This window comes from Myxine glutinosa, chromosome 11, assembly GCF_964187855.1.
Source record: "Myxine glutinosa chromosome 11, kmMyxGlut1.1, whole genome shotgun sequence".
In the NCBI taxonomy this organism is placed as follows: Eukaryota; Metazoa; Chordata; class Myxini; order Myxiniformes; family Myxinidae; genus Myxine; species Myxine glutinosa.
Window position 1 is genome coordinate 49339087 of NC_136271.1, and position 14084 is coordinate 49353170.

General features: G+C 49.8%; 2 protein-coding genes across 2 annotated transcripts in view; one reads left to right on the plus strand and one right to left on the minus strand.

Moving 5' to 3' along the window:
* Nucleotides 1-477, minus strand: part of EIF4A3 (eukaryotic translation initiation factor 4A3) — a 65907-nt gene extending 65430 nt beyond the window's left edge. The window contains exon 1 of the mRNA XM_078786645.1: nucleotides 243-477. Within this exon, the coding sequence (XP_078642771.1) occupies nucleotides 243-477 (235 nt within the window). The remainder of the gene's footprint in view (nucleotides 1-242) is intronic.
* Nucleotides 430-14084, plus strand: part of LOC137413867 (calpain small subunit 1) — an 84766-nt gene continuing 71111 nt past the window's right edge. Inside the window, exon 1 of the mRNA XM_068099306.2 lies at nucleotides 430-528. Coding sequence (XP_067955407.1) covers nucleotides 476-528 — 53 coding nt within the window. The 5' untranslated portion in view covers nucleotides 430-475. The remainder of the gene's footprint in view (nucleotides 529-14084) is intronic.

The window sequence follows — 14084 nt, forward strand, 5'->3', positions numbered from 1 at the left end:
AAACAAATACCCTACCGATACCAAGTACATTTGTATAAATAAGATTGTATGAAGATGGGAAAAGTACGAATATATTCGGTATAAAATATTGTTCGACATTAAAAAGTTATGTAAATTAAATAATACGTTATAATCGTCGTATCATCAGCTCAACCCAAAACGGCAAAAGGTGTTTTTTTTAGACCTTTGGCGGTTCTCACATGTTATTTACTCTTGTGTTGGAGACAATTTAATAGAGCTGCCTGTATCGAGACGGTGATCTGTGGCGCAAAGCACCTTCTGAGTTCTGAGTGCGGGAAGGGAGGAGCCTTGCTGTGACGTGCTCCTTGACGTGGCCCCGTGACGTGTAGGGCGTGGGTTGTGAGCGCCACTCCCTAGTTTAGAATCGACTGGTATATGTTCTCGAGCGCAGTTCACTCCCCCACTAACCCTCACACACGTTAATCTCTTCACGGTCCGCTCTCTAACTGCAGCCATGAGTATCGGGTTCGCCAAACGTTTGGCCCAAGGGGTGTTCGACGTTGTGAGGTGAGTGAAGAGTGAGGCTCAGGCCCGTCCATGTTGTTTAAGCTTTTGAGGTCCCCCGTTGGTGGTGCTGGTGGTGTGCCTTTTCCTGTTAGTGTTAGTGCAATTTGGAAAATTCAGATCATATGTCTTTTTTATATCTTCGATTTGACGATCGTAGTCGACATTGGGCGGTTTGAAGTCGAGCTCCACTCAAAATTGTTACGTCACCAGATCCGTGACGTCATATATACGAAGCATTTGAGAGCCGTTCCTCCTTATCCAATTAAGTTCTCTTTTTCTCCACATTTGATCGACTGACAAATGGGAGTAAAAACGATTCTTACGTCATACTATAGTGTGACGTATCACAATTCTTGCTCCTGTATTGCACAGCTTTTGTATACAAAGTCGAGGCTCATTGAAGAACACAGGTCATCCATTTAATCTGATCATCTTGCCAACGATGATCTGTTGCCGCATCAGCCACGAAGCCTGTAAACCTGCTCGGCACGTTTGGTGGAAGAGAAATGTCACACCTGGGATGAAGATATTTACCTGCCATTAGACTAGTTGGCATAATATGATAGGAAACTCCTCTGACGTTTTCCTTCCAGTCTGAGGATTCCGTATCTTGTTTCATGAGGGTGCACACCCACCAAATAAATCAGTTTTTCCAGGTGTGAACTGCACAACGAGCTCCATTTTTGATCATGAATTTCATTTTTTCGAGCTGTTGATGTTGTGACGTGTTCCTCAACTTTTCTTCCCAATGAAATTTGATTACTATATAGTGCAGCAGATATGTGAATGGATTAAGGTTTGGTGGAAAATTTCCAAGATGGCCACTATCCCTTTATCATTTTCCAAGATGGTCACTATCCCTTTATCATTTTCCAAGATGGCCACTATCCAGTTAAATGTTCGAGAAATGTGGTGGAATGCGTCAACTTATGGGGTTGGAAACTTGATTAGGTTGTACTATTTCAACTTTATTTACATTTATGATGATCGTGAAAGGATCATATGGAGACTATTTATATATTTATTAACTCAACTGGACTAACGTCCAGTTGAGTTCATCACATACTGAACCCTCTGGCGTCCGTCGTCTGTCGTCGTCTGTCGTCAGTTAACTTTTCGACGTTCACACTCCAGCGTCCACAAATATCAACCGATTCTGATCAAACTTGGCATGCAGCATCCTTACCCCAAGGACCAGGTTGGTATTACATTTCAGCCCGATCCGTTGAAAAATGGCGGACTTAGGCGACCATTTTGTTTTTGGTCATGAAAACGTGCACTCTAGCGTCCACAAATATTAACAGATTTTGATCAAACTTAGAATGTTTAACCCTTACCACACAAAGTAGGTTGGTATTGCATTCCAATCCGATCTGTCACAAAATGGCCGCCTTAGGCCGCCATATTGTTTTCAGCTCCAAAACCACGTTAAGACTTTAACGTCCACAAATATTTATGGATTTTGATCAAACTTGGTGTGTGAGACTCTTACCACACAAGGTAGGTTGCTATCTTAAGTCAAATCTAGTACAGACAACTGACCTACTTTAAAGTTGTCCAGTCAGTTCAGTTGAGTTCTGCTTCCCTGGAAGCTCTAGTTATTATAAGGTTTAAACATATTAAAACCTGCCTCACATGGTCCAGCCATTTGTATTCCTTCTACATGGCCTGAGGATGATCTGACTCTCTGCATTGTTCAGACCTTCTATCTTCGGCACAGGTGGACCTTTCCTACACGTCAACAGAGGGCACAATGGTGTCTGACCCGAGTATGTCTCATTTTTATTCTTCTGTCGTATGCAGCACATGGATGCAGGTAGCATCATTTGTTGGGGCCACTGGTGCAGCTGATACAGTACCCCCTGTAGGTTAGAGTAACCATTTGGCATTTGGTCAGGTTGCTGGCGAAAGCTCGCCCACTTTGCAAAGTAGTTGGGATCTCTAACGTCTACAAACTAATGCTGGCAGATGGGACGGCTAGGTTAGCGTTCAGCCGGTACGCACATTGATGAATAGTGCCTGGATGACAGTTTGTAGCTGGGCCGAGATTCAAACCCAGACTAGACAGTTTTGAGGTGAGTGTCCATACCTCTAGGCTATCCTGTCAACCCACTCCAGTAAGTGGGCTACAGTCCCTTTGTCAGCAACTTGAGTGTGGTCACGATTGGTGCTTACAGCCCATTGCACTCCACTGACTTGATCACTTGGATATGGGAACTTGGATATTCCAGTTCCATGGAAGGAGTCGTGTCTACTTGCTGAACTGAGATTATGGCCGAAAACATACTCACTGACACAGCAATTACAATGGCCTCTCCCATCCCTTTAGGGATGGGCAAGGCAAATAATGCATCATTTTTGCACAGATTCTGGATAATTCATTCAGTGATGAAACTAACCTGCCATTTTCTTTAGTGGAAGACCAAGTTTTTGCAATACAAGTTTTTTTTTTTAATACTATTTTTTAAATCTATATTTGGGCCGAATACCATGTTTGCAATGATTTCTGGCAGATATGAAAGCTGAATGCGAGTCGGAGGAAGAGTTTTTCCATGTCCGATATGCCACATCCTTGCACGAATGGCTGCAGAGCAAAATGATTGAACTTGGAGTTGGTAAGAGAGATAGACTTGAAAGAGAAGGGGATATAAGCCTCCATTCCTGAAACAATAACTTCAGCTATATGTTCAGCAGAGATAGAGGCATCGCTTGATGAGAGGAAATGAATAGTCTTTCCAGGGAAAATCAGAAAATAAGTTTCGTAAACTAGTCCAGTCAACAAAACAAACAACAACATGCATTTTAAGGCCATTTTCCCTGCTAGAGCGGGGGTTAGCCTTGCGGTCCCCATGACAATCTTCTCCATTTTGCCCTATTTTCTGCATCTCTCCTTGTTAACCCCCTTGCCCACATTTCTTCTTCCACCATCTTTAGCCAAGTCTTTCTCGGTCTTCCCCGTCCTCTACTTCCTTCTACATTCATTTCCATCACTCTTCTCAACCAATCACTTTCATCCTTCCTCAACACATGACCAAACCATCTCAACCTGTTCCTCTTCACAGCATCAATCACAGGCTCTATTCCCATCATCTTTCGCAATTCATCATTTGTCTTCCTCTCTCTCAACGATACTCCGCACATCCATCGAACCATTCACATTTCCACCCTTTCCAGCCTTCGTTGCTGCTCTACGTTCATTACCCATGTCTCGCTCCCATAAATCATAACACTTCTCACACATGCAGCATACACCTTTCCCTTCAGCTTCAACGACACTCTCCTCCTCATCAGCACGCCACTCGGTTCCCGAAACTTCTTCCATGCACATCTCACTCAAGCAACCGTTGCCGAGTCTGATCCACCTTCTCCATTCAGCATGTCTCCGAGGTAGCAAAATGTTTTCACACCTTCCAGCTTCACGCTGTCTCCAAGATCCAACTCAACATTTCCTCCATCTGCAGCTCCCTCTGTGCACACCTTACATTTGAATGTAGCTGCCACACTGGTTAATGACCCTCTCAGACCACTACATTTTTGATGAACACACTCAGCGCACATTGTACATTGAATGGAGTTCACTCCGACACCCTTCCTGCACACAGCACAGGGCCACTTCCCAGTTCTTTCCACCTCACCACATGCTTTACCACTTGCCATCACCTTCGTGATGTTCACCTTCAGACCTTTTGTCTCCATGCATTCCTTCCACTTGTTCATCTTTTCCTTCAGTCCATCCATACTTTCCGCAATCAACACCAGATCATCTGCATACAACAACTCCCACGGTAAACCCTCCTTTACGTTCTGAGCCAGCACCTCCATCACAGCAACAAATAGTAGTGGACTTAGTACCGACCCCTGATGCACTCCCACCTTCACCTCAAACTCACCACTGTTCCCGTCCTTCGTCCTTACAGCTGTGCACGCTCTTTTGTACATTGCCATCACGACTCTGATCAACCATTCCTCCACTCCTAACTTCCTCAATGCCCATGTCAATACTTTGCGTGGAACCCTATCGAATGCTTTCTCCAGATCAACAAACCCAAGAAACAACTTCTTCCTCTTCTCCATGTACTTCTCCTGCAGTCCAGTCAGCACTATTGAAATGCCAATATTGACATTTAGTCGGAGCAGAGGAGGAGTGGTGGAAAGTAAAGTGATGTTCACAAGATTGTGGTCAGAAGAACCAATTGGAGGTGAAATTGTGTAGCTGTAACACAACGGATTAGAGGTGAAGAACAAATCCAAATTATTGGAAGAGTGGTCATGACGATCTGGGATATGGGTAGGGTGAGTGATAATTTGTTCCAAATCATTGAGAATGGAAAATGTAAGAGCTTCAGCTCCACCAACATCCGTGTTGGAAGATTTCATCCACTCCCTGTAGTATACATTGAAGTCTCCTAAATAGAGGAATTATGCTTGAGGGTATTTGGATGTCATGGCCTCATGGCAGGAATGAAGATAGTCAAAGAAAGCTATAACGTTTGGAGAGTTGGGAGAGCAGTAAGCGAAACAGAGAAAAATAGTGATGGTCGGGAGACAAATCTTAAGCCAGATGACATCAAAGTTTGGAGATTCGAGGTCCACAAGGTGTACACCAGATGTGTTGTTGATGGAGTAGATGCACACTCCTCATTTGAAGCAGAATCAAGAGTGAAAGTGTAATTATGTACTGTAGTAATTCTGTATGACAGAATTACAATTTTTACACAATCCCCTCCTTCCTGAACTTGGTTTCCTAAAATGACTGCATTAGTCTGTAGATTTCCACGAAAACATCTTCTGTTTTGTTGTCCGGGGCATGCACAACTATCGTGTAAGGGTCGCGAGTTTGAGGCCGTTTATTGCTGATATGTGAAACACCCTGCAACCCATGCCTGCAGAAAACAGACTTTTTGGAATGCTGGCCACATTTTCCATCCAATCATCATGTAACTTTGTTTAAACGAATCTCCATGGGTAGGCACTCCTATGTTGAAAGTTGTGTCAATCGCTCAAGCATTTGTGGAGAAAACAAATATAAAAGCGAACAAGAAATAGCAATCAGTGATTGCAAACCCTCACCAGGATGTTTTGTTAGTGATTTTTAAGGCTTTAGTGTTAAAACAAACATGGCAGCCGAACCACGTGACCGATGACGTCATCATTTTTTTTTTCTCCACCAATTTATCCATAGATGACGCTCAAGAAATTTCATCTTGATCGGATGAAGTTTTGTACTTGTCGAATTATGACGTCATAAAGGAGGAACCTATGACATCATTAACATAGATTATTCCCCATGGAGAGTTCTTTACAATGAGCCATGTCTCAATTTTGTTCTATGCAGTGCTTTCGGAGATATAGAGGTATAAAGTTTTTCGGTTTTTCCAAGATGGCACCCATACCACGTGACCTATGACGTCATAATTATTTTAAAATTATGCAGGAGGAGATGCACCGATGGTGAAAATTTCCTGTCAATCAGGCCAATGGTTGCAGAGAAAATCATATTTATTCTGTGGACAAACAAACAAACAAATGAAAAATCGATCAGAAACCAAGGACGACTTGCCGGAATGTACTTTTTTATCGGCCATTTTGGACAAATATGGCGGCTGAACCACGTGACCAATGACGTCATCATTATTTGTTTTCTAAACTAATTTATTCCTTGATGATGCTCAAGAAATTTCATCTTGATCGGATGAAGTTTTGTACTTGTCGAATTATGATGTCATAATGGAGGCACCTATGACATAATCATTACCCATAATCATGGGTAATGACCCATAATGACCCATAACCCATAATCATTATCCATGACATAATCATATGACATATGACATGACATAATCATTGACATATTTTATTCCCCATGGAGAGTTCTTTACAGTGAGCCATGTCTCAATTTTTTATATTCAGCACTTTCGGAAATATGGAGGTGCAAAGTTTTTCGGTTTTTCCAAGATGGCGGCCGAACCACGTGACCGATGACGTCATCAATTGGGCACAGTCTATTCCAGGGCAAGACGAATACGTGTGCAAAGTTTGGCGGCAATTCTACATGCAACGGTGTAGACGTAGTGCTGCAAACAGGCAAACAAACAAACAGACAGACAGACAAACCAACCGATCAACATACTTGCCGGAATCTTTTCCGGAAAGTAATGAAAAATTGGTCAGAGACCGAGGACTTGCCGGAATGTACTTTTTATCGGCCATTTAGGACAAATATGGCGGCCGAACCACGTGACCGATGACGTCGGCATTAACATATTTTATTCCCCACGGAGAGTTCTTTACAATGAGCCGTGTGTCAATTTTTTCTATTCTGCACTTTTGGAGATATAGTGGTGCAAAGTTTTCCCGTTCTTCCAAGATGGCGGCCGAACCACGTGACCGATGACGTCATCAATTGGGCACAGTATATTAGAGGGCAAGACAAATACATGTGCAAAGTTTGGCGATTCTACGTGCAACGGTGTAGACGTAGTGCTGCAAACAGACAGACAGACAGACAGATCAACATACTTGCTGGAATCTTTTCCGGCAAGTAACAAACAGATCAACATACTTGCCGGAATCTTTTCCAGCAAGCAACAAACCAACCGATCAACATACTTGCCGGAATCTTTTCCGGCAAGTAACAAACCAACCAACCAACATACTTGCCGGAATAAAAGAGAAGTTAATATAAGAAAGTTGTTGGATAAAAAATTAAGGTGGTCAACTTTTTAGCAGCAGCAAAATAAATTGCTGGTATTTAAGTAACAAACGGACTCAAATGCAATACCCTCTCCTCTGGCGAGAGTAATAAAGGTGGGAAAGTGAAGACCTAGGCCGATGTTGCAGAACATGGCCAAGGATGGGTGTGGACATTTATTAGTAGTAATCTTTGTCTGTTATCTAATTTACACTTTGTGAGCTATCTATGCCTGTGATATAAAAGAGAAGTTAATATAAGAAAGTTGTTGGATAAAAAATTAAGGTGGTCAACTTTTTAGCAGCAGCAAAATAAATTGCTGGTATTTAAGTAACAAACGGACTCAAATGCAATACCCTCTCCTCTGGCGAGAGTAATTAAGGTGGGAAAGTGAAGACCTAGGCCGATGTTGCAGAACATGGCCAAGGATGGGTGTGGACATTTATTAGTAGTAATCTTTGTCTGTTATCTAATTTACACTTTGTGAGCTATCTATGCCTGTGATATAAAAGAGAAGTTAATATAAGAAAGTTGTTGGATAAAAAATTAAGGTGGTCAACTTTTTAGCAGCAGCAAAATAAATTGTTGGTATGTCAGCACATCAGGGAACAGTCACTGGAGATTCAGTTGCATTTTGGCTTTTGCTCGAACTTGGCATCACCAATGTTGGTGTGTATCATTGGCTCCTTGTATAAGACGCACTCATCTAAGTGCATTAGGTTTATGATGTCAGAAGCATTAATCATTTACTTTTATTGATGTAAGGGGGAAAAAAAACTGAATTAATGTAGCATCATAACATTAACTCAGCCTTGAAATAATGTTTTTGCATTTGTGAGATGTTTGCAAAAACGAGATGATGTAAGAATTTTTTTTTAAGGAGGCAGTCATCTGAATTGCGTTGAGAAGTTTTATCGACCACCACTTCCACTGTCCTTCCAACAACATTGCTGGAGTTGATAGGAAAGTCGATTCTGTTTGTCCCTTGCTTTCACTCGCAGCGGCAATTCATTTATAAGTCTTTGGTGGACTGAACTTTAAACTTTATTCTGTACTAGCAACGGTACCCGCCTTATGGATGGGGCTTCAATTGGGAGGCCCAAATGAAAAGGCAAAATATCAGACATTGAAGGCTTTTTTTAATTTTAAACGATTCATACAAACATCCGTTGAATCATATCACACGCAAATCATCAAAATCTAAACAGTACATGGTGCCCATTTTGAAAAAAAGATTGAATTCTGCAAAACGGAAGTGGCTGCTACACGTCTTTCTCAGTCGCACGTTTATGTGTGAAAAGTGCGCGCCAAATCTGTAACACGCCATGAGGTCGAAGGAACTGCCTGCAGAGCTCAGAGACAGGATTGTGTCGAGGCACAGATCTGGGGAAACCTACAAAAACAATCTCTGCTGCATTGAAGGTTCCCAAGAGCACATTGGCCTCCATAATTCTTAAATGGAAGAAGTTTGGAACAACCAGGACTCTTCCGAGAGCTGGCCGCCCGGCCAAACTGAGCAATCGGGGGAGAAGGGCCTTGGTAATAGAAGTGACCAAGAACCCGATGGTCCAGAGATCCTGTGTGGAGATGTGTGGAGAAAATTGGGTCGCTCAGCTTGGCTGAGCTCCAGAGATCCTGTGTGGAGATGGGAGAAACTTCCAGAAGGACAACCATCACTGTAACACTCCACCGATCTGGGCTTCATGGCAGAGTGGCCAGACGGAAGCCAAACAGTTCAATCTTGGTTTCATCAGACCTCAGTCTTGTTTCTCACAGTCTGAGAGTCCTTTAGGTGCTTTTTTGCAAACTCCAAGCGGGCTTTCATGTGTGTTTCACTGAGGAGAGGCTTCTGTCTGGCCATTCTGCCATGAAGCCCAGAATTTTTTTTGTAGGCTTCCCCAAATCTGTGCCTCGACACAATCCTGTCTCTGAGCTCTGCAGGCAGTTCCTTCGACCTCATGGCTTGGTTTTTGCTCTGATATGCATTGTCAGCTGTGAGACCTTATATAGACAGGTGTGTGCCTTTCCAAATCATGTCCAATCAATTAAATTTACCACAGGTGGACTCCAGTCAAGGTGTAGAAACATCGCAAAGATGATCAAGAGAAATGGGAGGCACCTGAGCTAAATTTCAAGTGTCATAGCAAAGGGTATGAATACTTATGTCGATGTGATATTGTGATATTTCAGTTTTTTCTTTTTAATAAATTTGCAAAACTTTCTAAAATCCTGTTTTCTCTTTGTCATTATGGGGTATTGAGTGTAGATTGATGAGGGAAAAAATGAATTTAAACGATTTCAGCATAAGGCTACAACATAACAAAATGTGAAAAAAGTGAAGGGGTCTGAATACTTTCTGAATGCACTGTTTTATATATATATATATATATATATATATATATATATATATATATATATATATATATATATATATATATATATATATTATATATTATATATATATATATATATATATATATATATATATATATATATATATACATACATATAAAGCGCGGCGTTACGCGCGCTGCTTGTGAGCAAGGAGGAAGCGGACAAGCGGTAACATATAAACGTCTTTATTGTAAGACTACACTGAACTCCTCCGGGCTGGTCGCCCGGTGTATATCATGAGGCCACGCCTACCCCTCGGGCGTGGCCACCGCCCACTTGGTGCGTGGAATGATGTCACCACGCCAGTGGGCTTTTGTGTCCGCCACACGCGCCCCCCCAGAATTCCCGCGCACCTGGAGGGCCAGTTTGCGGGGCAGACGAATGACCCGGCCGAAGCGCCCCCTGGCGATCGGCGGCGTCCGGGGTGCAGGGATACCAGGTGGGATGCCCCTGGCTGCCCCTGGGATGGGTGCAGGACCGGGGGGCGCCATGGCGGCGGGGCTGGGCGGTGCCGGGGGTCCGCCCGCAGGAGGGCGGCCCCGACGTGGGGGTCGGGCCACTGGCGGTGGATGGTCCACATCGAGGTGGGCCGGCTTGAGGCGGTCTACCGAAACGCGGTCAGGAGTACCGCCGATGTCCAGGGTGAAGTGCTTCGCCCCGGTCTCCAGCACGCGGAAAGGCCCGTCGTACGGGGGCCGCAGTGGTGTCCGATGGGCATCGTGGCGGACGAAGACGTACTCCGCCGTGCGAAGCTCCGGGGCGACGTGCGTCGGTGGGTGCCCGTGGCATGCCGTTGGCACCGGGGCGAACCTCTGGGCGGTCTCTTGCAGAGCGGAGCGCTGCTGTGCCGCGGACCATGGTGCCGTGGAGTCGGGGAGGACCTCGCCCGGCACCCGCAGCGGTTGCCCGAAGACCAACTCCGCCGCGGATGCGCGCAGGTCCTCCTTGGGCGCCGTCCGGAGGCCCAGCAGGACCCAGGGGAGCCTGTCGACCCAGCCGCCGTCGCGGAGGGTGGCCCGGAGCGCGGCCTTCAATGAGCGGTGAAATCGCTCACACAGGCCGTTAGCCTGGGGGTGGTAGGCCGTGGTTCGGTGCAGCCGGACCCCGAGCCCCTGCGCAACCGCCCCCCAGAGCTCCGAGGTGAACTGGGGGCCGCGGTCGGATGAGATGTCTGAGGGGGCGCCGAACCGGGCGACCCAGGTGGCGATGAAAGCCTGCGCGACATCGGCCGCCGTTGTCGACGCCAAGGGCACGGCCTCCGGCCACCGGGTGGTGCGGTCCACCATGGTGAGGACGTAGGTGAAACCCCGCGAGGGGGGCAGAGGTCCCACCAGGTCCACGTGGACGTGGTCAAACCAGCGTTCCGGCACCGTGAACGGGGCCAACGGGGCCTGGGTGTGCTGGTGCACCTTGGCGCGCTGGCACGCGAGGCACGTCCTGGCCCAGCCGCGGACGGCCTTCCGGAGGCCATGCCAGACGAACTTGTCGGCGATCAGCCTTTGGGAGGCCCTCGCGCCCGGGTGGGACAGGCCGTGGATGGCGTCAAACACCTGGCACTGCCAGCCCGCGGGCACAATGGGGCGAGGACGCCCGAGGGAGACGTCGCACAAGAGGGCCGCGCCCGCGCCGTCGAACGGCACCTCGGTGACGCGGAGGCCCGTGACGGCGGTCCGCAAGGCCTGGACGTCGGGGTCAGCGGCCTGGTCCGCTGCCATCCGGGCATAGTCGATGCCGAGGTGGACTGCGTGGGCGACGGCCCGGGAAAGGCAATCCGCCACCGGGTTGTCCTTCCCCGCGACGTGCTGGATGTCCGTCGTGTACTCGGACACGGCCGAGAGGTGACGCTGCTGCCGGGCCGACCACGGCTCGGTGACCTTGCCCATCGCGAAGATCAGCGGCTTGTGGTCGACGAAGGCAGTGAACGCCCGGCCCTCGAGCAGATGGCGGAAGTGCCTGACCGCCAAGTGAAGTCCGAGCAACTCGCGGTCGAAGGTACTGTAACGGCGTTCGGGCGGGCGAAGCTGCCGGCTAAAGAACGCCAGCGGTTGCCAAGCTCCACGCACCCATTGCTCGTGCACCGCGCCCACCGCGTAGTCCGAGGCATCGGTGGTGAGGGCGATCGGTGCATCGGGCGCCGGGTGCGCGAGCATGGTGGCGTTAGCCAAGGCGAGCTTCGCGCCCGTGAACGCCGTGTCCATCTGCTCAGTCCAGGTAACGTCGCCTTTGCCCGGCTTACCTCGGAGAGCTTCGTGCAGGGGGCGCAGGAGCTGGGCGATACGGGGCAGGAACCGATGGTAAAAGTTCACCATGCCCAGGAACTCCTGCAGCCCTCTGATCGTGCGGGGGCGCGGAAACCCCTTCACCGCCTCCACCTTGGCCGGCAGGGGGACGGCGCCGTGCCTGGTGACACGGTGCCCCAGAAAATCGATTGTGGCGGCGCCGAACCGGCACTTTGCGGGGTTCACAATCAGGCCATGCTGGCCCAGGCGTTCGAAGAGCGTGCGGAGGTGGCGTAGGTGCTCTTCGCGGGACGCGCTGGCGACGAGGATATCGTCCAGGTAGACGTAGACAAAATCCAAGTCGCGCAGGACGCTGTCCATCAGTCGCTGGAACGCCTGAGCCGCATTCTTCAGACCGAAGGGCATGCGCAGGAACTCGAAGAGTCCGAATGGCGTGATGACCGCCGTCTTCGGGACGTCCTCCGGCCTGACGGGGACCTGATGGTAGCCGCGTATGAGGTCCACCTTCGAGAAGAAGGACCTGCCCGCCAAACGGGCGGAAAAGTCCTGAATGTGGGGGACGGGGTAGCGGTCGGGAGTCGTGGCGTCATTGAGACGGCGATAGTCCCCGCACGGTCGCCATCCCCCGCCGGGCTTCGGCACGATGTGCAGCGGCGACGCCCAAGCGCTCTCTGAGCACCGAACGATGCCGAGTCGCTCCAGGGTAGCGAACTCCGCTTTTGCCACCGCTAGCTTCGTCGGCTCGAGGCGGCGTGCCCGGGCGTAGACCGGTGGCCCGACGGTGGGGATGTGATGGGCCACCCCGTGCTTGACGGCCCCCGCCGAGAAGGTGGGCCGCGTGAGGGCCGGGAAGCCGGCGAGGAGGCGGGTGAATGCGTCCGCTGCCGGAAGCGTACAGACCAACGTGGCCGGAACCGAATCGTTCGGCAAGCCGCTTGGCAAGCCGCTCGTTGAGCTGGGCAACGCACACGCGAGCGAGCTGAACGTCTCGGCCTGGACAAGCCGTCTGCGCTTGACGTCGACCAGGAGCCCATTAGCGCACAGGAAGTCCGCGCCAAGCAGTGCCATGGGCACGTCGGCGGTGACGAACGTCCATCGGAAAACCTGCCCTCCAAACCGCAGAGAGAGGCAGCGTTTTCCGTACGTACGGATGGGCGTCCCGTTCGCGGCAAGCAGCGCGGGGCCCCCACCCGCGGCGTGCTTGTCTGACGTGCCGGCGGGAATGACACTCACCTGCGCTCCCGTGTCGCACAGGTAACGGCGCCCGGAGAAGGTGTCCGTTATGAACAGCAGGCTGCTCGAACGGCCGGCGCTCATCGCCACAATTGAGCGCCGGCCCGGGCATTTCCCGACCCGTTGAAGGAGCACGGCGGATGACACCGCCGAGCTTCGTGGCCGAACTTGGCGTGGAACCAGCACCAGGTGGTGGAGCTGGAGGAGCGCGGCTGGCTCCGCCAGGCCGGTGGAGTCGACGGGTTTCCCCGCGGTGGCGGTTTTCACCGCGGCGGTGGGCGGGGCGTGGCGGCGTTCACGAGGTGCGTATCAGCATGCTGCTGAACCTCAGCGTGCTGTAGAAGATGATGCTGTGGAACATCAGCGTCGAAGGCCGTGACGGCCACGCCAACGCTCGCCCGCGTGTCCGAAGCGGCGAAGTACTTGTCCGCCTCGGCCGCCAATGCTCGGGGTTCCGTTAGCCCGGTCCCGGCCAACGCGAGGCGAACCTGCGCTGGAAGTTGGCGACGGAAAAGCGCCCGGAATAGCGAACCGGGGGCTTCGTCGCCCAACAGTGACAGCATATGGTCCATTCGGACCGACGGGCGCGTCTCACCGAGCTCGGGGAGATCCAGGAGGCGGTCGGCCCGTGCGTCGTCCGTAAGGCTGAACGTGGCTAGGAGTAGCCGCTTGAGTGCCTCGTACTTGTGGCCGTCCGGTGGGTGGCGAAGGACGGACACAACTCGAGCGGCCGTGCCGGGCCCGAGGGAGGCGACGACGTGGCAGTAGCGCGTGTCATCGCCGGTGAGGTGCCGAAGCTGAAATTGGGCTTCGGCCTGGACGAACCAGACTTCGGCCTGAGCCTCCCAAAATTCCGGAAGTTTGACGAAGGCGGCCATGGCGATGGCGTCGCGTGTGGAAGGATCGCTCCGGCAGATCCAATGTCGAGGGTCACCAGTAAAGCGCGGTGTTACGCGCGCTGCTTGTGAGCAAGGAGGAAGCGGACAAGCGGTAACATA